The sequence below is a fragment of the Argopecten irradians genome, chromosome 2, assembly GCF_041381155.1.
Source record: "Argopecten irradians isolate NY chromosome 2, Ai_NY, whole genome shotgun sequence".
In the NCBI taxonomy this organism is placed as follows: Eukaryota; Metazoa; Mollusca; class Bivalvia; order Pectinida; family Pectinidae; genus Argopecten; species Argopecten irradians.
In genome coordinates, this window is record NC_091135.1 from 14,751,086 (window position 1) to 14,776,231 (window position 25,146).

The following is a 25,146-nucleotide window of genomic DNA, read 5'->3' on the forward strand; positions in this document are numbered from 1 at the left end:
TCAGAACAATATCTCTGTTTAACAGCAGATTTTAATCAGCCAAGACTTAAATACAATTGGAAATTTACATCTCTATTCGAAGTTGGCCATCAATATTCCAGGGGTTATTATCACTGTCGTTATATCCACCATCCTTGATATTCCAGGGGGTTACATGTATCACTGTTACTATATCCATCCCCAGACTATGTCATAGTAAATTGAAATAAAAACAAACAAAAATTAACTTTGTGGAGTTTGTATTTGGTAAAATAAGATAAATCACACACAAACAAATTGAATAAAAACAATAATATTCAACATTCCCTTACCTTCAGTCACCACCACAGGTGATTTTAAATATAAAACAAAATAATACCTGTCAGAACATCACCCAGGTATCAACTATGGGGGAAAATTAACAAGTGATATGACCATAATACAAAAGGAACAAATAATATTAAAGCTATTTTAACTAGCATAAATTTTCTTAATTATAAGGTCATAATCTAACATGCACAGTAACACACATATGCTAGACACGTTCAGGGGAAATCACTCTTGCGTGAGTTTTCTTCATTGTCTAATTTAATGTTTTATATTATCAGGTTTAAATGACCATTTTTAGCATTGAACTAATGACAAAAATCTTGCAAGAAGTTTAGTGAAAATTAGTTAGAAAACTAATACCCCTTATTAGAATTAATATCATTTGGATGCAAAGGTTTTTGATACAACAGTTGTATGACTTTGGGGTAAAATCAATGGTTTTAAATTGAATGATTATCACGAACAATGCCCTTTCTAGAAATTTACATTTCTGTTGTTAATTTCAACAAACCCTTTTTTCTTTTTTGCTTCATTTACCATGAAAAAAAAAATCAAAATCTGATTTCAAAATATAATTAGAATTTGTAGATATGAATTATTAAAAAAAAAAAAATTGGCACCAAGTTTTGAGACTTGGAAAGGAATAAAAAGTAAGGTCACCAACATCTATCAGAACAAAATATTAAAGATGCTCCACTGCTGACAAATTGGTATTTTTTCTCAGTCAAAAACAGAAGCAGACAAATTAGTAATTTTCTTCAGTTACAAAAGTTCAATACTTTACATCATTACCACTACAGAAAAGTTTGAGCTTCTTTATTCAAGATAGAAATATTAAAAATAATTAATTATGTCCAGAAAAAAATCCATGTCACTATATGCCCTATATGGAATTAAGTACTGATTGTGCATGCACCAAAAGCAAACTGAATTATTTTATAGGTATTTTTTGTGTTAGTTAACAATATATACACGACTAAACACAAATTATTCTACAAATGATGGGTATCATTTATGCTCTGTCGGCGGTGAAGCATCTTGAAACTGTCTACATGAACATGTTAAACATCTCCCAATGAAATGTACCTACAAAGTCATTTATCTATTAATAACAACCATTAGGTAAACCACAGACAATAAAATAGACGCTAGAAATGCAGAATTGAATATTAAATCCAAAAAGATGATAATTATAAAACCATTAAAGCAGTCAAGTTGTGTACCCTGATTGTATAAACTGATAGAACATCACCACTATCATGTTTATTATTGTACCCACAATATTTGTTCATACTTTTGTATCAGAAACAATTACATTGCTGTTTTAATCATTGACAACTACCTTTTCCCAGCACTAGTACACTATAGCTCGTACTTAACAGGAATATTTTCAATTTTTGTAACATTAGATATGAGACAGTTTCTCTTAGTAATAAAGGACAGAACATAATATATATATATAATATTGACAGTATTTGTCCTGTACTTTAAATCTTCAATAAGGCTAGAAAAAGCATTCTGAACAAACCTAGGGGTAAAAAAATGAGATTTATACGACAATACAAGTATTGAAATCACAAAATGAAAACATCTGGATACCAGAAATACTGACTTTGCATATAAATATGCTGTCTCACCAATGGTGTTTGTATTTTGATGTTATTTTGAATTTCTATGTAGACTTGCTAGCATTTCACTATTTTTTACTACCTATGGTTTTCTGTCTATTTGCATACTACAGAGTTATCTGCCCTTGCGAGTAGATATTGATTGTGATGTCATATGTTTTGAAGTGTAATGCCATACTTTTCAAAAAAAAAAAAAAAAAAATGAGTAAATTTTGTTCATAAAATAATGCCGTCACAATGAATACCTACACATATAGAAGGTAACTAAGAAATTTATTTGCAAAAACAGAATAACAATAGGTTTTGGATGAATGAGAGTTGTGAAATGCCTCCATCTCAGGAGTCTACAATTTATGATGTCCACTGATACTTCGTCTGGGCATATTCTGCCCACAGTCATTAAAAACACAATGTTAATGTTAATTGACATGTGATCTCAAAATTTTCATTAAATAAGAAAAATGGTAAACAAAACTGAATGAGTATAGTTAACAGTTAAATAAAGCAATGAAAATACCGGAAAACTTATAAGGTACATGATTCTTATTAGAATTTAGAGAGGAAAGTGAAACTGTAAAATATACCCCTTTTCATAACTAAGACAGACATTGAATTGAAGGCAGCAGAAATCGATCATGTAATTAACTAATAAAGCCACCTGGTATCTTGTAAACTTATGTACATGTAGGACCCTCCCCCCAGCCCTAGAAATGTCATTTAAGTTAACAATAAGCACTTGTATTGTACACTATTGCTTAAAGTTAAAGTTAAAGTTGTAGCAATAATAGAAACATCACACCGTCAGGTTGCCTAGAGTGTTGTGGTCATGATAACAAAATAAAGTTAAATGAGACTGAGTTAAGTGACTAATCATAATCTCAACATTCAACAAGGGAAGCTTAACAAATATATGTAGATGTCTAAGTGTAAATAGGATATTAATGGAAATGTGTCAAGTATGAGGATGAAACTATGTACTGTGCTATATTTGCTATGCTATTAATTGCCCAGAGAAATTTTGACCTGAAAGTAACCAAAAATTGACCATAATTTCACCTGGAATTGAAAACAATTCAAGTTAAAGTTATTTCGAGGTAAAACTCCTCAACTGTTTTGACCAGAATTTCACATGAATTTGACAAGGCATTTACAACGCAGCGCTATTTCAAGTCTGTTTTTTAGCAAAATAATTCTTATAATTAATTTTTATCAATATCAATTCAGGAGTCGCTTATCGTACACAAACGCATGACTTTTCAAGAGTACCAGAATATCTTTATTACTTGATCTAGCTGTTTATTTGGTGAAATATGGAACCTTATATTAAAGAAATTATCTAATTCTATAATACTCTATCTAAAAGACCTGGTAAGACACAGCATATACAGCACTTAGAGTAACTGAAACACAAATGGTTAATTTCACAATTATCTTAACAATACATATGCATTATGCCACGACAATGTGGCTAAACTTATTGCCCTTTCTGCTTGAGCACAACTATCACAATTCAAGATTTGACATTGAAATAAAAAATATGGTTTTACACATTTGTAATTTGATTTAAAGTTTTAAATCAATAAAATCACACAAGCTTATTATTTTTGCATATTCAACATGATCACTATTGTTTTATTATACTAATATACATCATAGCAACAAAAGTAATAATGTCATATTATGCATTTGCATATTACAGAGTTATTTGCACTTGCAGGAAGACAATGAGTTTGTGAGTGTAAGGTCATACTTTTCAGAGAAAATGACATGATTTTCACTCACAAAGAAATGACGTCAAAATGGATACTCGCAGGAAAGGGAGATAACTCTATAATATGAAAAGACATAATAAAACATGGTGCTGCAAATCCGCTAATCTGGAAAAGTCTTTCCGCATGTAAAATCTCATTTTATAAATCTCATATGAAATGCAACACACACAATGTATCTGAGAGAAGTTACTGCACATTTTTGTACTATTATAAACAGAGCTATATTTATTACATTATTTGTCATCCTACTGCAGATCTTTAAAAAATTGTTTATTTCTACTCCTGCATAAAAAATTCATGAGAACTACAATAAGGTGATTTTTAACACAATCTCAAGTTATCCCTTTAATCTGGAGTTATCCTTTTTCAAGTTCTTTGGGACTTTCATGAAAATACTACTGTATCCATTAAATATAAGTTTTATGACACTGTCAAGATTTTTATGGCAAATATGTTGGCGAATGGCATGGTTTTAAGTTTTATGCTTCATAATCACATATTTGTCCAGTAAGCTGGTCAAATATTCCAATTTAAGATTTTGTTTTTACTGAACAGAAAGAATAGCTGACATCATGTAGGATTCCAATTTTATGTTTCTATCACAGGTTCCTATAAAGGTTATAAACATATTGGTTATCTTGAAGCACACAATCACATAGACGCTCTGTATTCTGAATATTGGTTATTTACATTATCTCGCAAGGGAATGTCACACAATCTATACACCAGAATTCAATAGGACTGTACATGATATCTTATGTCTATTCTGATATAATGGTACAGTCTGTAGTCATGGATATAGATTAAGTCCACAACCAAATTAGTTATATCAAAATCCATGTTTTTACCAAATAATTTACAATAAGCTTATCTGATAAAACAATCTGCAGAAAGCAGCCACTAGGAGTTGGAAAATCTTATGACAGCAAGTATAATGAAATTTTAAATAGTAAAAGGCAAACATACAACAGTTTACTAACAGAGTTAACAACAAAGCTCTGCTCAATATATGTTGTTATCATGATATGAATATTATTGTACTGTAATCGTGGATATTTTGCATGTGGATATTTTTGCTTAAAGTAAGCCTTACTTTGAGATGCCATAATTTTTGTGCTTTAAATCTATAGTGAAAATGTGCACTTGTTGATTGAATGAAAGCCAAAAAGACGAAAATGTCCACATCATAAATATTTCCACAAAGTAAAATATTAAAATTGATCTTCATTAATCATTAGTCAGTCAATAAGTCAGGGGCTACAATGCTTTTTGCCTTTGTTAACAATGAACACAGAAAAGAAAGGAAGCATCTGCAGTTTTCTCTTAGTATCACTACATGAGTAAGACTTTAATATGTAAATATCCTTAACTCCAGGTGAAAATTGTTCGATCACACAGGTCCTATATATGTATTCACTTAAGGTCAAGGCTGAGTGCTATAATCAGACGTCAGGCTAAACCATATCTTCTAATGGAAATATAGCATCAAAATTTGGCAAACAAATGATAATGAAAGACCTTAAATTAGCTTTCAATGGATTTCACCAGAAAATACAAATCCTTCTCATGACAAGCATACAACATGTATACCAGTATACAGGTGGTGATTAATAAATCAGGGAAGTTCTACAGTAAATGGCCACAATCCAGTATATAATCAACACTCGGGTTTAAAAGTCCTGTTCAAGACAAATTAGTAAATTACCGGAATAAGAGGGGGAAAATTCACTGTGAGTGCTTTCAGGTTCTGAACAGGCAACACTACCAACATACACTCTGGAATCTTAGTCTAAATTATGACATCCAAATGGGGAATACAACTGTTTTTAGTCATGTTTAAAATCTTAATGACATAGGATGCCAGTTATTTTTGCTGTGAACCAATTTTAAAATTAATTTTTTTAATTGATTTAATCTGAGAAATTTACAGTGATCATAAAACTGAAGGATTTGGTTTACTGTATCTGTGGTTTCAATAATATTAAAACAGCCTCTCTTTCTGCCAAAATCATTATGCACTAATTATAAAATTAAACATGTTCCACTTGAAACCTGTATCACTATTCTTACCAAAAACTGGTTCAGTTCAATTTACAAAGATTTAAAAGAGTAATATAGCAACCTTACAGGAAATGCTGTTGTGTATGCTTGAGAGATTACAGGATATACAGGAAGCTTTTACAGGCGATCCTGGTGCCAGATCCAGCGTTTACAGCTGTGGTCGAAGTTGTGAGAGATCCACTGGTGCTGTAGAAGATTGTATCTCTCCTTACTCAGGAACAGGGGCTTGCCTCGTCTGAAGTATGAAATATAATTATAGTATTAACCTCTAGTCCCAAGTGCCATGAAAAGCATAAGGAGTCATCATGGCAATATCATAATTAGTCTTGCAGCTGTAATCCCTTCCAAGATTATTTTGAAATTGGATATTTTTGACCATGAAATCAATGTTCATGTGATTTCTAGTAACAGTAAGTTTTATCAATTTGATATATCACTAGACTAAGTCTTTGTAACATTTTCATGTTGACTTCTCTGCTTAATGTGCAATTTACTTTCACAAATTAAGAAAAATTTCTAACAACTTTCCATCAATATTCAATTGTATACATGTCTAGTTGGAAATTTTGTTTGAATTTTAAAGCTTCTCATTGCAGAATTTTTTTTTTTCTACATCAGTGGCAAGTTTGAATTTCCATTCATAAAATAATTTAACAATGTCTGAGCCTATTGATAGGTTGTGTGTCCTTATGTAACTTACTTTAGATCTCTATCCTCCTCCCCGTGCTCGTCCAGGTACACACATCCCCACAGCGTGGCCCTTGGTCCTCGGATCACAACCACCACGCTCGAATTGACGAGTAAAAACATGGCTGTCCCAGCTCCACACTCGATGGAATGCTGTAACAGAAATTGACACCAATAAACACTCCCTCACTACTATAAGGCAGATTTGCAATTCAGTTTGAAACTTTTTAAGTACTGTAAACAAACTTCACATTTTCTTGACAAGAAAATTCTAAGGCCATGATATTCCACAAAACTGTCTTAAAAATTTTATCATGCATCTTCAATCACTTCCTTTTATGTGTTTGCCTAAGACAACATTTTTTTCGTTAAACTTGTCTGCATGACATATATATCATGCTTCCATATGAAATCAGGGTGATAATATGTGATGGGACTGGCCGCTCCTAGATTGTCAAAGGAAACCTTTAATAAATATATAGGAGCTTGTCTTCATGGCAGAAGTGTTAAAAACATCTCACAAAACAGTTGTTGCAGATAATGAGTTCTTGAATCCTTTGCCTCATTTTAACATTATCATTACTACTGGTACTTACTCTGACACATTCATAGATACGCTGTTGTTGGCAGCACGCTTGACGGAAGCACAGGAATCGCCCACACACCATACAGAGGGCAGGATCCTTAGGTACATTGCTACATATAGAACAAGTGGCGTTGTTGTAGGCCTGGAAGATCTTGTAGTAATGCTGGGGCAGAGCTATCAGTTGTGGAGGGTACCAGGTCGGATTCTTCAGCAACAGGCTCTGTGGGTGGGAAAATTTATTATGTAAATAAAAATCATGATCATAGATATTATGTCTCTGTCAACAAAAGTAAATCTTTTGAATATTTCATTTTCATATTTTCATATTTTAGCTTTATGAAATATTTTTCAATCTTAATTTGAAATACTTTGCACACTTCGCAAAGCCTAACTTTCTAAGATTTATAAAATATTTCTATATTTATGAAATATTTCTAAAACTTAATCATAACTAGAAATGAATTTAGTCAAGGAAAAATAAATTAACTTGAAAATCCATGCGAATTGATATCTTATTTTGCAAGGTAAACACGTTCCAAAACTGTCATTGTAATTGTTGTAAAACAGTCACATTTGACTTTTATTACCTTAAAATAACAAAATCCAAATTTAGGAAAAAGTCATTTGATTTAAATTTATCCCCAGATAGTCCATTCTTACCTTGGCATCACTTGGATGAGTGTTGATAAAGTTTGTCAGGTCTGTACACCAAGCTCTGACGAGGGTCAAGGGCTCAGGGACAAGCCAGTGTACTATGGAGGAACTGGACACAAGATGTGGAGGCGTGATTGTCGTACCGATTTTATTAAGTCCGAGGAACTGACAGGTCTCCTGGAACTCTGTTGTGTTAGGCTACAGAAATAACAACAGATGGTTGGACTTCAGTATCAGTGTAAACGTAAAACATCCCTTCAACAGGTCAATTTCAATTAAAACGTTATATAACTTCTAAGTAAAAATATAAAAACCGCATTTCTTGTAGGTATAGTTCTTTTTTCAATTTTTTTTTTTTTTAGTTTTTTTTTTTTTTTTACTTTTTAATTCTTCAGAAATCAAGAAAAGACTTGAGTGACTTTAGCTGATACAGGATGGTAAGCCCTAATCAATAAACTAACTTATAACAGTTTGGCGCAGTGTCTACAACATTGTAATTTAATATATTTTATTACTCAAACTTCTGGCATCATTACAGGTACTACTGAAACTATATTTATAGTGCATTTTTATTAGTATTACCGCTTTCTCGGGGAACTCCTGCTCAAACATGTGATGTCGGACGAGGGCTGCGATCTTGAGGAACGGGAGGCAGAAGTCCTGGACGGCCATGTCTACACAGTGTGGGGACCACACACTCTGACAGATCTGTAAATAAAATGTCTTCAGCTGAACACCAGAGGACAAACCATTCACAGACAATACAGCTGAACCCCATAAAGTAAATCAAACTCAAATAACTATGACAACCGCTCTATTAGAAGTATTTTGTTAATCCTGAACACTTAAATTCTCAGTTAACAGAAGTTTTAAAAGGAGTCTACCAATTAAAAGAGTTGAGGGAATTGGTCTGAGCTTTGTATATAAGACAAACAGATAAATAAATAACATATTTTGACAGATGACACACTTCTCTTTCTAACCATTCTTTTTAAAAGCAATAGAAAGTTATCATTGTCAAATGGAATCAAGAATGTCTATCAATTACTTTAACACTTCATAATTAGGCAGACATATGTGCATGATGTTAATTTTTGTTACAAACACTATAGCATATACTCACAGCTGGTATTCCGACGTCCTGCATATCCACATCTTCGTACAACCGGCTGACCTCTAACCTCGTGATCACTTGACTTAAAATACCCTCTAGACTGTCAAATGATACCTGAAAAGGAAAAAGCAACACACTGTTTATTCTCTTTCCACATACTAAAACAACAAAAATAATTTTACATAATCAGAATTTATGCTTTTTTCTACATAAAATTACAAGTATGATGAAGGACGGAGCATCAACACCAAAGATTCTGTGAATTTGTGGGTATTTATTAGTTTACATGTTTCGGATGGCTATAGGCCAACTGTCATGGTTCTGATGACGGTTGGTCTAGCCATCTGAAACATGTTAACTAATAAATACCCACAAATTCACAGAATCTTTGGTGTTGATGCTCCATCCTTCTTCATACTTGTATTTCTACACCGTCTATGGAATGTCAGAATCCTCCGGTATCCACCTTTGATCCCTCTGCCGATACATCTTACCATTATGAAATAATTACAAGACGTTGGAAACCTCCGCCTTCTGTTTACTTTTTTTACATAGAAAAGAAATATTATCTTTGAAGTAAAGAATTTTTTTTTATGAGAGATCAATTAACTGTTTGATGAAAATATCAAAGAAGAACAATTTTTTAATCTTAAGTCTGACTCAATATACCTCTGATCCAGTAAAATGTGTCACTGTTGACCTACCTTACGACCTTTTTTCCTCCAGGCCTCTCGCTCGTCCATCGTGAACTTACAACTGGTACAGGCCAGGGCTTGTATAAATACCACATTATACAACATCTTAGTCAGTAGTATGAAGTGTTCTGTAACACAGACCAAATGTTAAATCAGTCTCGTCCCAGATCAGTTAAAACAAAAAAATTCTTGATACATCCTCTGGAGAAGCAACCAGAAGTAAAGAAGTAGAAATTTAACAAGTTGAATGAAGACTACTGCCTGATAACAATGTCAGGAAAAACTTGATTTCTAAAAAGTCTGTTCACCTGCTTTGTGGTATCGAGATTACAGACCGAGTAATTTAATCACAATGTGCATTATGATTACAAAAGCAGACCCACCTAAACAGATAGACAAAACAAATTTTAACATAATGAACAACCCAGGGCCCAGTTGTTCAAAAGGTAATTAGACTAATCACAGTTTAATGACAATTTTCAAATCAAGATAAAATATTTTCTGGGTATACAAATTTTACAAAATTTTATAAGTATCTTAAGAACTCCATTCTATACCTACTTGCTGAGTTTAGTGAAGATATAATCACACATTTTGCAGTAAATGAGATATGAAAATTTCACTAATCATATGATTAAGCTATATGATTAAGCTAATCATACTTGTTGTGAGGGATGAAAACGTGAAATTAATTCACCGCGGAAATAAGCTGATTTACAGTATATATGCTAATAAATGATGGTTAGTCCCTGTGTATGGGTGATAAGTTACTATAGGGCACCTGCATTTCAATGTTGGCCCTAATAATAATAATGATGATGATGAAGACAGACCCACCTTTTTCTATAGTGGCCGGCAGTGTAAGGATGAGCTGTATAAGGAGGGACGAAGGATCCTTTAGTAGTACTGGTACCTCCTTGTTATACGGCAACACACTACAACATAAATATAAACGATTACAGGCTTAGGATCAGGCCCCAATTTCATCAATATTACTTAACTTAAAGTAATTTCTTAATTAAATTTCTCCATAGAAAAGCATAACTAACATAAGTTTGAGAAAAATATTAATTTAAAATAAAAAACTTTCCTTTACTTGTTTGAAATTAAAGGAATTCTTCAAAGTTAACGAATATTGATGAAACTGGACCCAGATTAAATCAAATTAATGATAGACAAATTATGTAAAATTGTCAAGTTACAATTTCTCGGGGTCGAGCTTTGTTATGTGATTGTTGAATGTTGAATTTAAAGTCAGTAGGCTCCAAAGAATAGCTGTCCTCTGGGATGTGCAACAAGAGGTCAAAGTTTAAAGGTCAACAACTTACCTACTTGACTCCTCGGAGCATGTGACCCCTGTGATGTGTGACCACAGGTCAGTGTATGGTTTGGTGGTCAGTATTTTGCTGTGCATACTCAGGACATGGGTTAGTGGTACTGAAAATGACAGATGTATATCCATATGACATGTGTTTCAACGATCAAAGCCATGGATTCCAAAGAATAAACAAATATTTCATCTTCTATAACAGTTGGAATTTGATTTTATTTTCTATAAACACATGAAACACAATATGGTTTCCTGCTGTCATTAGTTTCCTAATTAAAACTATCTCTGATATGTGACTTACAGAAGCTTTGTTTGCGGCCGACTGATGTAGCAGGACACAGATCGCCACCTCTCTGTAACAGCTCTATCTCCAAGTTGGACCTGAAGAATCAATATCAATATATGTATTGATAGATTACAAAAGACCTACACTAGATTTTATAATCAGTATAATCAAGTACATAATTATATGTTCACCAGAGAAAGAATGGCAATAAAGTTGAAAAGTGAAAACCTCATGTGTGGAATTCAAAATCAAGTCACAGCGATTACCTGTACATGCAGTTGGTAATCAATGAGTTAGGCACATTAACTAGTGAGCAATGTCATAAAGAAACTATAAAGAAAGCTAAAAGTGTGATGAGAAACATTACCTGGCCACAGAGCACACAAAGAGAAGGACACTCTCAGATGACTGGGAAGTGGTGTAGGTTTTGTAGACGCTGTATGTCACATTAGTTAAATCCTCCATCACACTGCCCATAGCTTTGGTCAATGTGGATGACCGCTGCAATCAAAAAATTGACTGATGTACAAAAAACTCGTAATATAGTAACTGTAGCATTAAGATTCTGACATTCAGGCTATTGAAATTAATCAATATATTTAGTGTAAGAATAAGTTTAAATGCCATAGAATTACTGTGAATAAAAATAGTCACCTTTTTGTTTAGGATGACGACTAGTCTGAGAAAGATACTAACCGGTGTAATGGGTCGACGAATCATCATCTCTGCAATGTCCTTGACCATCTTTGTTAGGACTGGACTGACCGGCTTGACCAGTGTGTACTTGCTCTCCTCCGGGATGATTGGGATGACAGAGTTGGCAAGTTGTCGACAGAGTGGACACCAGTATTCTCCCTTGCTGACCAATAGGTTTTGATTTACCTCCTGGGTCTTCAGGTCAAAGGTCAAAGTTAAATAATAAATAATTCAAGGTAATATTATCATTTTTTTTTTTTTTTTTGACTTTTCTGCCAATCGACATCAATATCGCATGTGACCCCCTACAAAACTATGTCCTCCACTGAAAAATTTTCTTTAGTTAATGAAAACATGCATCAACCTCATCAAATGGCTATAATTGTATAATATAAAATCACTGAATGATTGATTGAAATTTACAACCTTAAAGCGAATTGCTGGTTTAAGGAAAAAGTCAAGGCATAATGGACATGTCCGTACCCAACAAGACAAAGTTTAATCCATTTGACAAAACTTACCGTTAGAGATGCCACATAAGAACTGTGGCAGTCGAGGTGTAGATAGTGGCCACATGTCTGTACTACCACGCCGCCCTCCCAGCCGATGTTCACCGACATCTGACACGACGTCTGAAATATAACATTAATGATTAAACTGTAGCTATTACGAAGCTTTCAGAACTGCACGGAACCTAGAAATATCAAGATTTATCTATTGTCCTTTGGGGATCGTCTTTGTAGACAGGTTTGACTGAGTGTATTATTTCCTGTGTGTGACACAAATATTGTACTTTTAATACTACTTTAATATGATAACTCCTGTTTCAATCTTATCTATTCTGAAAGTAATTGATTAGAATCTTATAGTTTACCTCCTCAAAGTGTTCAAACAAGGCCTTGAGTTGTCGTTTCTGTGCCAGTTCACAGGATATGGGTGTAGTGACGACCTTCTCCCCCTCTACAGGGAGATGAATTGGATCCTCCGTCTGTAGTCTGTGACCAAGCACTATAAACAAACATAGCTACACTTACAGACAGGTTCATATTAAAGTGGTTTTGGTTCTGTGACTAGGATTTTGCAGAGCTGAGTGCATTCACCAACATCATATAATGTATATAGACTTAAACTGTAGAAACTAAATCTTTTCACTCCATTTTATTGATGACCATTGGCATTTGTAAGGCAGATGCCAACATAAACTACCCATAACTATCTGTATAAAATTTAAACGCGGTGAAACCATTTGCCACAGGAAAATATATTGTTGAAAGACCAACAGTTTTTTACATGCATAAAATCAATTCTTTTGTGATATCAATATAAAAGGACTTGTTTTAGTTTAAATTTACACCCGCCTCCAACCATTTCACAGATAAACCTTTTGCAACAAAACGAATGACCTGAGAAAGATGAAAATTATTCCCCCCCCCCCCCCCAAAACAACTGACTATACATTATTTCAGGAATAGTTTAATGACCGATCAGGTCTGGACTTAGTACTGACCACTTGACGCCTGGATTAGGACCACTAGACCAATAGGTTTATCTGCAGTGGACGGTGAGCTATGACCACAGATGACACAGTCAAACTCTTTCTCCTCTATCACCTGTTTGGTGTCCAGTTTCTCTGATGTTGTACTGCTACTGTCATCTGGCCAGGGAAAAAAGTGTCAGGTTAGAATATTGGTCTGGTAGACAAATTATCTACAGGGAAAAAAGTGTCAGGTTAGAATATTGGTCTGGTAGACAAATTATCTACAAACATCACTTGAGATCTTCTCATACAAAGTAAGATTTTATTCTAACAATGCTTGATACAATTATTAACTATCTCCATAAAGAAAATGATATTTTCAAAGAAATTGAAATAATTTTCCTTCATATTATAAATTTGTTAAGACTGTAATTATTAGATGCTACATCAATCAATTTCATATATTAAATCAATTCGTATTTTGTTTGTTTTGAGTAATTTGACATAGTTTCTCCTAATAAATAATAATGTGTTAGCTGGTGGCTATAAGCATGTATAATCCACAGAAATATGGGTGATATTTCTACTAAAAACCCAGTACAGTCCAGTCATTTTTCAGCTTCTCAAGAAATATTTACCAGTATCACAAAGAGGTCTTTTCTTTTTAGCGTGATTTTGTTGACAATATTACAACTGAGCTATCCTTTTTACCATAAATAAAGCGAATCGAAACAGCTTAAGTTTGGAATTCATATATATAATAATCAAGAAATATCTGTGTCTTTCAATCCATACCTGGAGGATCTGTATCAAAATTTTGTTCCATAAAGGCTTTTTGTTTAGAGGCAAACTGCGCCATCAGTTTCTCTTGACGTTCTTTGGCCTTCTTCTTTCTATAAAATCAAAATGAATATGATTAGATATTATCCTCAAAAAAAAAAAAAAAATTATTTGTGGTCCAATATGTTAGCATTAACAACTGGCTTGCAGCAAAACCTTCTCTAAAGTGTCAAATAGAGAAAGTCACATATTTTCTGCTGATGATGAGGAATGCTGTTGAAAGTGTCAGATAGAGAAAGTCACATGTTTTCTGCTGATGATGAGGAATGCTGTTGAAAGTGTTGTCAGATAGAGAAATTCACATATTTTCTGCTGATGAAGAATGCTGTTAAAAGGATCCACAGGTCTAAGAATTTATCGTACCATTTCATTCCTAGGACTCAATAAAAGCAGAAGCTTATTTCATGGTACAGAAAGTATGATTCCTATACAATGTACCTTCCTACATCCTATCCTATTCCTAAACATGTTCCGTCCTTACCTGTCGTCCTTCTTGCCTGATTTCTGTTTACCTCCCTCCTCAGTCTTCGGGACGAGTTGTTGGTATGTCTCCTCGATCAACTTGGCACATTGAGAACTCTGTTGTGACATCTTATCTAATAAACACGTGATAAAATGTGAGCCGTCCCCGACTCGAGACGTTGAAGGAAGTCTATTACACATTGATAGTGGAACATAAGAACCAGCCTTGCCGGAGAGCTTACAGTGTAGCTTCATTAACAGAGAAATTAAACTCTCGTTAATGGGGATGGTAACAGGCGGAGCTGTCTCTGTTGACACACCCTTACTTTCGTATTTTGGTTTATTATCGTTAGTTTTGGCACCAGAGTGACTAGAAAGAGAGTGGATTGGCAACACAGGAAAGGTTCCCTCACTTGGCATGGGAAGTAGAGTAGGGTGGCTAGGTATGTGTCCGGAGTGGGCCGCAGTTATAGGTCCTCCAGAACCTGTAGGTATAAAATCATAAAATGTTAAGTTTATTCAGAACATTTCTTGAAGTGTTAACAATGATTTGCTATCCATTTTTGAAATATAATAAAAAAAACGTTCATTTTATCTAGTTAGTATGAACATACTAATAAAGGAATTGTTCTTAAAAAGTAAACGTCCATTGATCTATTGATTAAAAAAACACAATTATAATTATCAGTTACATTATTTATAACATTCATGTATGTAAAGTAGAGGGACTGTTTTAATGTTTATTTCCTCAAGAAATAATAAGATCAGACATTTTCACCAGAATTGAACTTTCACAGGACCAATATATAATTTCTTACTCATTATGGAGCTGGGAGCCATTTGAAACATTTCCTCGAGACTAGAGTTGACGAGATCAACATCCGCAGGGAATGTGAAGTTGTCGCCGGGCTCGAGGCTGAGGACAGAGACATGTACTTCCTTTATAGTATCACAGGCGTTCTGTAGTAAACTGGTGGAAGTGAACCAGTCTTTATAGTCGCCGTTAGGGGCACAACCTCGGAACACTTTGGACTGAAAAAGGAAATGGAATCAAACTGTCAATCTAGCAGAGGCATCAGATAATCTTACCCTATCTATGGTTCATGTCTTTTTCATAAGTAGCATACGCCCTCTATTACATTAACAAAATTAATGTGAAAATGGTGCAAAGCATTTTTATACAAAAAAATTCAATATCAGACATTACTATTAACATGATAATGCAACATGTTTATGATGTTTATTACATCATACGTATCATTTACTGCAAACATGAAACATTATGCAAAAGACAATTCTAAGTATAACATTTGACAGCGGATTTTCTCTGTGTATTAGTTTTGTTCTAAATACATGTATATGGTATAATTTTATTGAATAGGGAAATGAGAACGTTTGTGAAAATAAGAAATAAAGAAATTTTAAAATAATCTTTTCCTAAAAGAATACCACATTAACGGAATACATGTAATCATAACTTTCTGAACATGCATGCAGATGCTATGGTTGCTTTTAAGACAACTATTGGTGCAGTATATTTCATGAAAATTCAAAATTCCAATAATATCTTCTTTTGAAATCTAGTTTTCCATTACTATGATAACCATACTACCGTAATACTACGTACCCTTCTGTGAGTGTCTGTAGAGGGTATAGTAAGTGCGAGATTTAACAAGTGAATACAGTGGTACAGACAGCTCTCAGGTACGGTATTCTTGGTCAGTGCCTGTAAAAAAATGATCAAATTTGGACAAAAATCATCTTTACATGACAGGATCCACCCAACTTCATTTATTAATAATTATCTCTCTCAAAAAAAATACAAAACTATCTCTTTAAGTCAGGAATTGGACTTACCTGATTTAATTAGATTTTCAAACAAACTTAATGACCAATTAGATGATTATGTTCATATAATGTATATTTATTAATTTCATTGCCAATGTAAGACTAAAATGAAGTATTTCATCCAGAACATTCAATGTAAAACGATATCCTGCTAACTGTATTAGTAATTACCATCAGACATTGGCTTAACATAAACTACATGTATAAGTTTACATGATAAATTTCCTATAATATAAGTGATATCACTTACCTTATGTAAAACAGTAAACAGAAAAGCGTGTAGTGTTCTACAGTGAAGAATTTTAAACATGTCTTTGTAGGCTGGATTTACCTCCCCTGGTGGTTTGAACGGTGGCCAGGGCGGCGTCTTCCCCGAATACTTCCCGTTCTGCCGAACACTGGAAACACAACCATTATTATTTAATAAAAGAAAATTAATTTCAATTAAAAAATTTCCATGAAAACCCACAAAACCTATTTGATAAAAATATTTGCTTTTTTCACATAGGTATATATACTCTTCTAAGTAATTTGAAATTATAATACATGCATTATGTTATAATACTGTATAAGTTATTTCGTGGCTCAGTTCTGTGATTGTGGAAGTTTTACCTGCGAAAATTAAGAAATTATCAAACCATATATACCATGAAAGACATATCACTTAAACTTTAAAAATATCAACAATATGATTTTCTTGTCTTTAGTTGAGGTTATGAAAATTTTGACCAGCGTGAAAAATGAAATGTACTAACAATGCACTATATCTGTCCATAGACGACTGGAAGTCCTTTTTGGACACAGCTCGTAAGGCCACATGAACAGGATCAAATTCTTGCTCCCAGATAAAATCTATAATACAAGTGATTAAACAATAATCATAACAAGTAGATATCAAATTCCATATGTTAAAGAGTAACTGATATAGTTGTTATAAAATTACAAATCATCATAAATCATTCCCAATATATACACATAACATTCATACAGATGTAATAATACAATTTCCAGAAAAGATACAAAAAGTGTTTCAAAGTAAGCATTATAAGTATCTAAAAATTTAAAGAAAATAAACCTTTAGGTACGTAGGTTCCTTGTTGTAAGCCAGCTCCAGCCTCAAAGTTAGGGGCTTTGTAGTCTGCTAACTGTTGACATTGAAAATAAAAAAGAAAAGTGAGTTAATTAAAAAAAACCACTATAAGAATTGGCAAATCTTCAATGCTAAAATTATCAGCTAAAATTATAAACAGTTACTGTATACATGTAGCATTTTAAAATATCATGAAATATTCACCTCCTTCAGTGTAGGTTCGAAGAGTTCTGTACCATGCCCGATCATTCCCGACTTCTCTGGCATTAGGTCGGTCAGCTGGCTGTGTTGACGGTCACTAACACACAACAGAGTGGACATCTCAAGTCTGACCAGGTCCTTCTCATCTATACCTGTAAAATGCAGTAACCATGTCAACAGGATCACAACAACTACAATAATCAATCCTTTTTCTAAGTCCTATCAAACTTAAGTGTGGTCCCTGTGTATATGCCATGTTGAACAAGTTTTAGAAGCCTGTGAATGTGATAATGTTATCTCACAGAACTATACAGACAGATATGTGTTGGGTAATGACAAACATATCAATGTTAAAACTGAAAAGCAGAAGTTTAAGCACAAACTACAAATTTCAAACATTATGTTTTATTTGACAGTAGGGACTGCCTATTAGATTTTAGTACATCACATGACAGAAAACTTAACTGATTCTGATTGGCTAAACACATGGGTACTATTTGCAATAGTGCCCGGGTAAGCGGAAGCCATCACAAGACAATACTATGAGGCAATAGTGCCCTCTCAACCAGGCCATAATAGATAAATAGTAAATGAAAAGAAATAACAGATAAGTTCTTAGGCTTAAAACTTCATATTCACTAATAAGTAGTAATCATCATTAGATAGATAGGAACATTTAACTTACCTAAGTATGTCCTCACCCCTAGAAGTGTGACTAGGTATGATAGTGCAGCGTCTACCATGGCCAGTTGTTGTTCCGGCTCGAGTTTAAAGCTTGGATCCGTGTTGGGGTGGTTAGAGTAGGATAACCAGTCTCTTACATGGTATCTGTCAAAAGGTCAAGTAAAGTTTCATGACGAGACATTGTAAGGGAATGTTGTGGGCAGATTTTTAAGTGTAAATGCATTCAGTTACTTGTGGTTCTCTATTCCAAGGTCATGAGTATGACACCTGCCGGAAGCCAGTAACCAGGTACGCAACTGAACAAACTCTGGCTTTTCGAAAACAGCAAAACCTGTTATTTGGGGTTTGGAGATCCATAAACAACATGTGTGAAGTATATTAATTGTTGATTTGTCCCACCTTCCGTTGGTCGCTACCTCACTAAATTCACGTCAAAATACAATGTCATAATCACTGGAAAGGGACTAATCAATTGTAAATTGTACTTCTGAAACACCAACATTGTTTAGATATCTCAAAATTGATGTATTGACTATGCCATTCTATAGAGGTTCAAAATGAAACTACATGAAGAGTTCAAAACCAAACGCTTACTTAAAGACATTTTCAATTTGTTCAAATATATTTTAACCAGAGAAAATAAATCACTCGTCTTTAATCTTTAAATAAAAGTTGTAAAAATCATTTAAATAGAATAATTCTCATAAGACAAGACAATTGATGGAATTAGTAACGAATCTTACCTTTCTAGCACAGTCTGTACAAAATAGTCAGGATCCAGCTTACAGGCACACACCTACAAAATACAAAACAATCCATCCCATACAATACAGGAAAGAACAGGTATATTTACATGTCAGTCAGCTATTTAAAGGTAGGTTTCACCCAACCAAATAAATGTTTTTTTGTAATTGTAAAATCCTTTAAATGGAAGAAAAGATGAAAAAAAACATATTAAAAATACCTCCATTCAATTTTTTTATGCTTATGTGATTGAACAAATGTGTCTTGAATACAAAATTGAAGGAAATCCTTGATTTATTACGATATGTCAGCTGAAGCTGCGATGGATTGTGCTGTCGAAGTTTCACGCATGGGCATCGTTATGCACTAAAAGTAAACAAAATGGCTGAACGAAAGCGTTTAAGAAAAAATAAATGTATCTGAATCAGTAACACAGAGGGTGAAATTAGAATGGAATCGGTAGATTCCTAGGACATCTCTAGGGAATGAAATTCAGCGATGGCATGTAGCAATAGGAGAAACAGAAGCCACATCTCAAGCGGAACTTGCCCGGATTTTGTTAGGACTCGTGTTGCACCTGGTGAGTTAAATTTCAATACATATGCCAGCGCACATACAGCGGCAGACAAACTAGATATTTGATGTACTAAGCTAGCAAGCGTATGCAAGTTACATCGAGTTTTTTTTAGATTATATGATATGTATAAAAAGTCCATCGAACTTTGATTTGTTGTTGTTATTTTTTTCTTTACACATGCCGTGGCAAGGCTGTCACTGCTACCTGACTTTTTGTTGCACGCTTCCGTTTGTTGATACAGCCTCGTTTTGGACAAAAATATGTCATGTTTTATGTAAAGCTTGACTTCGATCTATTTCTAGAGGAGTATTTTCCTGGTCAAGCTAGGCAACTGACCACCCATATTGTTCGCTGTATGCATTAAAAATGATCTAAAGATTATATTTATGTACAGGATAAATTTCTATTTTGTAGTTTTTATATTTCATTGGGCGAAACCTACCTTTAAATCAGCTTATCTTTTTTAAAAATAATTGATAAGGGGTGGGACGGCAGGTGTGAAGGAGGGCTGGAAACTTTTTAATTATCTGTTTTTAGGACGGCTGGAAACGTTTTTGACTATCTGTCTTTAGGAGGACTGGAAACGTTTTTGACTATCTTTTTCAAGAGGGCTGGAAACGTTTTTAATTATCTGTTTTTAGGGAGGGCTGGAAACGTTTTTGACTACATGTTTTGTAGGAGGGCTGGAAACGTTTTTGACTATCTGTTTTTAGGAGGGCTGAAAATGTTTTTGACTATCTGTTTTTTTGGTTTTTTTTTAAATATCAGCTTTTAAAAGAAAGCTACGGTAAGTTCACTATAAGGACAAATATAAAGATAAAGGACTCATTCAACATATAAAACAAACAAATGTTAGTAATGTTTTTTTTATTTATTGATAAACCTACATCATTAGTAAGAACTGAAGAGATAGCACTACCAGAACTACCCAATGTACCTAGGGTTATTTCCCCTGACTATACATCCTTTCATAAAAGAATTTAAGAGATTTATAAGATTTCCAAAAGTTTAACACCAACCATATGTTGATCTAGTGTTACATTGACCTACCTGTTGTAGACATAAGTCAGCATCCACCATGGAGTAACAGAAGTGACACTGGACATAGGTCATCGCTTGACCACGGATCTGTAGGCCATTCCGTATCCACATGTTGGCATATACCTCCGAAACACTGACCTATATTACAATTAAAATCACTATGTTGATCAACACAGAAAGTCATACAAACCCATGATAAACAATCAAAGAAAAAAATAGAATCCTTCCATATCCATCAATGTTAAATTAAGTTTGCTGTCACACTTATCTTGTACATTATTTATTCAGAGATAAAAATGGAAAATATGAAAAAGGCTGAAATTTGTTGTTTTTTTTGGGGGGGGGGGAATTATATGGAATTACAGGTACCAGGAACCTATTTTCGGAAAGTCAAAAAGGCTGAAATCAGCCAATTGGCCATTTTCATCCCTGAATTTATTGTATAATGATAACATGCTTACTATAAAATACCCTATTTTACGTGTATACAATATTTTGCGAATACATGAATTCCTCGATCAAAGGCTGATAATGACAATTGAACAATCATATGTACGTTTATACAATTATTTGTAAATATTTAGATATGCTTCCTAGCTCTCTTCCAAGACTATGTGAAATTAATGACTTGTAAATACAGTAGTTTACTGTAATTGCTTTTAAAAGACATTTTATATACTACACAATCAGCAAAAGCACATGGTCAAATTCTTGGGTTTTCCATCTTTGCATATTACAGATTTACCTCCCTTGTGGTTAGTTAAACATTAATTTGGCACATCATATTTTGAGAGTAAAACTCATATCACTTTCTCGAAAATGTATGATTTGACGCTGGCAAAAACACATGATGCCAAATCTTTCCCTATCTGCAAAGGCAGATAACTTTTATCTACAAATACAAAATCACCTGTGGAAGCATCAATAGTATAAAGTACCAAAGAATCCGATACAAAAACATGTAATGAATCCCATCTACAAATCTTTTGGAGATCCAGTACTTGGGATCCAAAACATATTCTTACTTTTGTCACTCTGATTCCAGAATCATCTTACCTGTATCTGTAGCAGATGATGAAGGATCGTTTTCATCCTTTTTGGGGCCAGGTCAAACTCTGTTATCGGAATGTCCTGACACTGGACGCCATGTACCAGAAATATAGCCAGGTAACGGTGTAGTGGCAGATGGAAGGTCAGCTGGTATGGGTTTGGCTAGTGGAAACACAAATCATGTCGCATAAGTAATTTGAAAACAAGAACAGCAATAAGATGGAATTCAAAGTCTTCAGTAATAAGCTCATTTTCAAAAAGTAATTTCTATGACACATCTTTTCATCAATTTTGAAAAGCTATCATTATTTAACAAGATTCATGCAAGGGTTTTTCCCTACAAATTTTTGCATTTTTATCTCTATTCTTGATATTCTAGGGGTTACTATCACTACTGTTATATCCACACATGGATTATGGTCAAACTGAAGGCTCTGAGTGTGAAAACAGATGGAACAGGTACTGGTAGTTTGGTGGACAGCATTGGAATATCGAAAATGTGCAGGCTCTAGAGAGATTTTGCTAAAAGAGTAACTGGAACAGATGTCTGTGACCTACATTACACCTACCTTTGTTGATTCCATACAGTTGATGGCATCAAACCATTCCCTTAGATTCTCCAGACATACTGACACCATACTCTTAGTGAAATGGGCAGTTTCCTAAAAATAACAAAACATGTGAAATAGGCAGTCTCCTAAGAATAGCACAACATGTGAAATGGGCAGTCTCCTAAAAATAACAAAACATGTGAAATAGGCAGTCTCATAAGAATAGCACAACATGTGAAATGGGCAGTCTCCTAAGAAAAGCACACGTGAAAAAGGCAATCTCCTAAAAATAACAAAACATGTGAAATGGGCAGTCTCCTAAAAATAAGAAAACATGTGAAATGGGCAGTCTCCTAAAAATAACAAAACATGTGAAATAGGCAGTCTCCTAAGAATAGCACAACATGTGAAATGGGCATTCTCCTAAAAACATAACTTCCATGATCTTCAACATAGTAATCAATGTTTACAATAAACAACTCTTTTAATTAATTTGACATGATTTATGTATAATATATGATTATAATAGGATGAACTGCCTGCATGTGATGTTCATACTCGTAGTAAGTTCTGATGATGTTTTTCCTCTATCTCTCTAGAGCTCTCCTTTAAACTGAAAATGTGGATCATCTGTAATTATGGCAATTAATTGCTGTATTTACATATTTATTGTGATTGTATGTTTCTAACAAGTGTAGATACCCAACCTATCACTATTTAACACCATATTTCCTGTACATGTACTCTGGTGATGATTTACATACCTTAGTTTTACAGTGAGACATGAGCGACCACATGGGTGATGACGCTATCTCTAGTTCCGCTGAGAACGCTGCGTAATAGGTCTCCGGTTCAAATCCCATGTGTTGACTGAGCTCACGTTGGTTCAAGTTCATACCTGTTTTAAAATGTAATGAATATGTAAATAAAGGTTCTCAACATACATGTTTCTCGGTGTTTTATTTATTTTTCTAGATTCATTTTCAAAGTAATTCGACCTGATATAGCCGTAACCAGATCTTAAGAATTATGATTATTCAAAGCCTATATCTCCAGTCCTGAATATGTTCTAAAATATTTGCTTCAAATCAAGCAGTTCTTTTTTTCCTTCAAATTATAAGTTTCACATTAATAATTTTATCAGTGGACGCAAAACAGAGAAATTTATCTTCTCTTACCTTGGAAGTAGCAGAGAAGCTCCAGCCACATGTTGATGAGCCTGAGGTCACCAAGAAACTTGTGGGCAATGGTCTGGTGTGAGAGAAGGTTAATTAGGTCACTGACCACTGGCCAGTAACAATGATCCTTCATAACGTCGTTATCACAGTCCACCACCATGTGCATATTCATTTGGGAATCTATAAATAGACTTTAATCATCAGTTTACAAGTACATATAAATATCAAATAAAAACAGATAAGGATCTCTTGTCTTCTGAGAGTGGAACTCTTTTGTACATAACATATTTTCTTTTATTTAGTGTTTATGATAGTTGAGATCATTTCAGGATGGCCCAGATTTGAGGTGGAAGAAAAATGGAGTACACAGAGTAACACAACGTAGCTAAAATATCAGTACCTGACAACTGTAAACTTTGAAACCGATCACCCAAAGTTTTGTGGTAGAATGTCAGGACACCTTGAACGCGCGGCCACTGGGACACAGAGGTAGAGGGCTAGTGGTAGAATGTCAAGGACATGTGCATCCCTCAGCCACTCATCCCCTCAGTGATTTAGAATGTCAGGACACCTTCATCACTCGACCAATGAGACCCAGAGGTAGAGGTCTAGTGGTAGAATGTCAGGACACCTTGACCACTTGGCCACTGAGACCCAGAGGTAGAGGGCTAGTGGTAGAATGTCCAGACCCCTTGACCACTTGGCTACTGGAGACCCTACCAGACTTACCCTGGAGTGTGCTCTGTGTTACGATGTTTTCCACCATGTGTGTTAGACTCAGTATAAGAGTGTACAGTAGGTTATATTCCTCCACCATCTTCTTAGCTAGGTTCTCATTACTGAACAGCTGAACACTGATGTGGACCACACGGTTAGCGATGGCCGGCCGACTCAGACCATTCACCAGTACCAGTGATATCCTACTGTAGTGGTCAATAAAGGCTCTAGTAAACGCTTCCTGTTAACGGAAAAAATACATTTGACAAAAACTGAAAACAAGAGGCCCAAAGGGCCTTAACGGTCATCTGACTACCTTGACAATAGTAAAATTAATTATATATGGTGTCACTTTGTCAGGATCATGTCAGGATCATTTTCAATTTCTTTCAACAAATTTTATTTCAAACAAGAGGCCCAAGGGCCTTTAAATATAGGAAATAAATTAGACATAGTGTCATGGTAGTCATCTTCGATTTGGGATCAACCAGAGATGTAACAATACTTTGTCTGGACCATGTCAGGATCATTTCATGCAAGTTTCAGCCAAATCCCTTTGGAAGAACTTGAGAATAAGTTCAAAATGTGTTTTCAAGATGGCGGCTGTGACGGCCATCTTGGATTTCGGATTGACCCGAAAAATAACAACACTTTGTCTGGACCATGTCAGGATCATTTCATGCAAGTTTCAGTGAAATTGCACCGGTAGAGCTTGAGAAGAAGTTCAAAATGTGTTTTCAAGATGGAGACTGTGGCTGCCATCTTGGATTTCAGATCGACCCGAAAAATAACAACACTTTGTCGGGACCATGTCAGGATCATTTCATGCAAGTTTCAGCCGAATCCCACTGGAAGAACTTGAGAAGAA

The 25,146-nt window shown here is 34.4% G+C and overlaps 1 protein-coding gene across 1 annotated transcript in view; it reads right to left on the reverse strand.

The window, feature by feature from the left end:
• Window positions 1-222: 222 nt before the first annotated feature.
• LOC138314558 (E3 ubiquitin-protein ligase ubr3-like) overlaps window positions 223-25,146 on the reverse strand; it is a 32,182-nt gene continuing 7,258 nt past the window's right edge. Inside the window, exons 7-37 of the mRNA XM_069254946.1 lie at window positions 24,291-24,519; window positions 23,562-23,741; window positions 23,148-23,281; window positions 22,402-22,494; window positions 21,839-21,994; window positions 20,792-20,920; window positions 19,164-19,216; window positions 18,422-18,564; window positions 17,740-17,888; window positions 17,521-17,590; window positions 17,201-17,297; window positions 16,696-16,843; window positions 16,225-16,323; window positions 15,416-15,629; window positions 14,617-15,082; window positions 14,091-14,188; window positions 13,326-13,472; window positions 12,693-12,826; window positions 12,340-12,450; window positions 11,819-12,013; window positions 11,490-11,623; window positions 11,138-11,217; window positions 10,835-10,943; window positions 10,344-10,441; window positions 9,516-9,634; window positions 8,821-8,925; window positions 8,280-8,405; window positions 7,704-7,895; window positions 7,054-7,263; window positions 6,471-6,610; window positions 223-6,005 (exon numbers count right to left, since the gene is read on the reverse strand). Of these exons, the coding sequence (XP_069111047.1) occupies window positions 5,888-6,005; window positions 6,471-6,610; window positions 7,054-7,263; window positions 7,704-7,895; window positions 8,280-8,405; window positions 8,821-8,925; window positions 9,516-9,634; window positions 10,344-10,441; window positions 10,835-10,943; window positions 11,138-11,217; window positions 11,490-11,623; window positions 11,819-12,013; window positions 12,340-12,450; window positions 12,693-12,826; window positions 13,326-13,472; window positions 14,091-14,188; window positions 14,617-15,082; window positions 15,416-15,629; window positions 16,225-16,323; window positions 16,696-16,843; window positions 17,201-17,297; window positions 17,521-17,590; window positions 17,740-17,888; window positions 18,422-18,564; window positions 19,164-19,216; window positions 20,792-20,920; window positions 21,839-21,994; window positions 22,402-22,494; window positions 23,148-23,281; window positions 23,562-23,741; window positions 24,291-24,519 (4,476 nt within the window). The 3' untranslated portion in view covers window positions 223-5,887. The remainder of the gene's footprint in view (window positions 6,006-6,470; window positions 6,611-7,053; window positions 7,264-7,703; window positions 7,896-8,279; window positions 8,406-8,820; window positions 8,926-9,515; window positions 9,635-10,343; window positions 10,442-10,834; window positions 10,944-11,137; window positions 11,218-11,489; window positions 11,624-11,818; window positions 12,014-12,339; window positions 12,451-12,692; window positions 12,827-13,325; window positions 13,473-14,090; window positions 14,189-14,616; window positions 15,083-15,415; window positions 15,630-16,224; window positions 16,324-16,695; window positions 16,844-17,200; window positions 17,298-17,520; window positions 17,591-17,739; window positions 17,889-18,421; window positions 18,565-19,163; window positions 19,217-20,791; window positions 20,921-21,838; window positions 21,995-22,401; window positions 22,495-23,147; window positions 23,282-23,561; window positions 23,742-24,290; window positions 24,520-25,146) is intronic.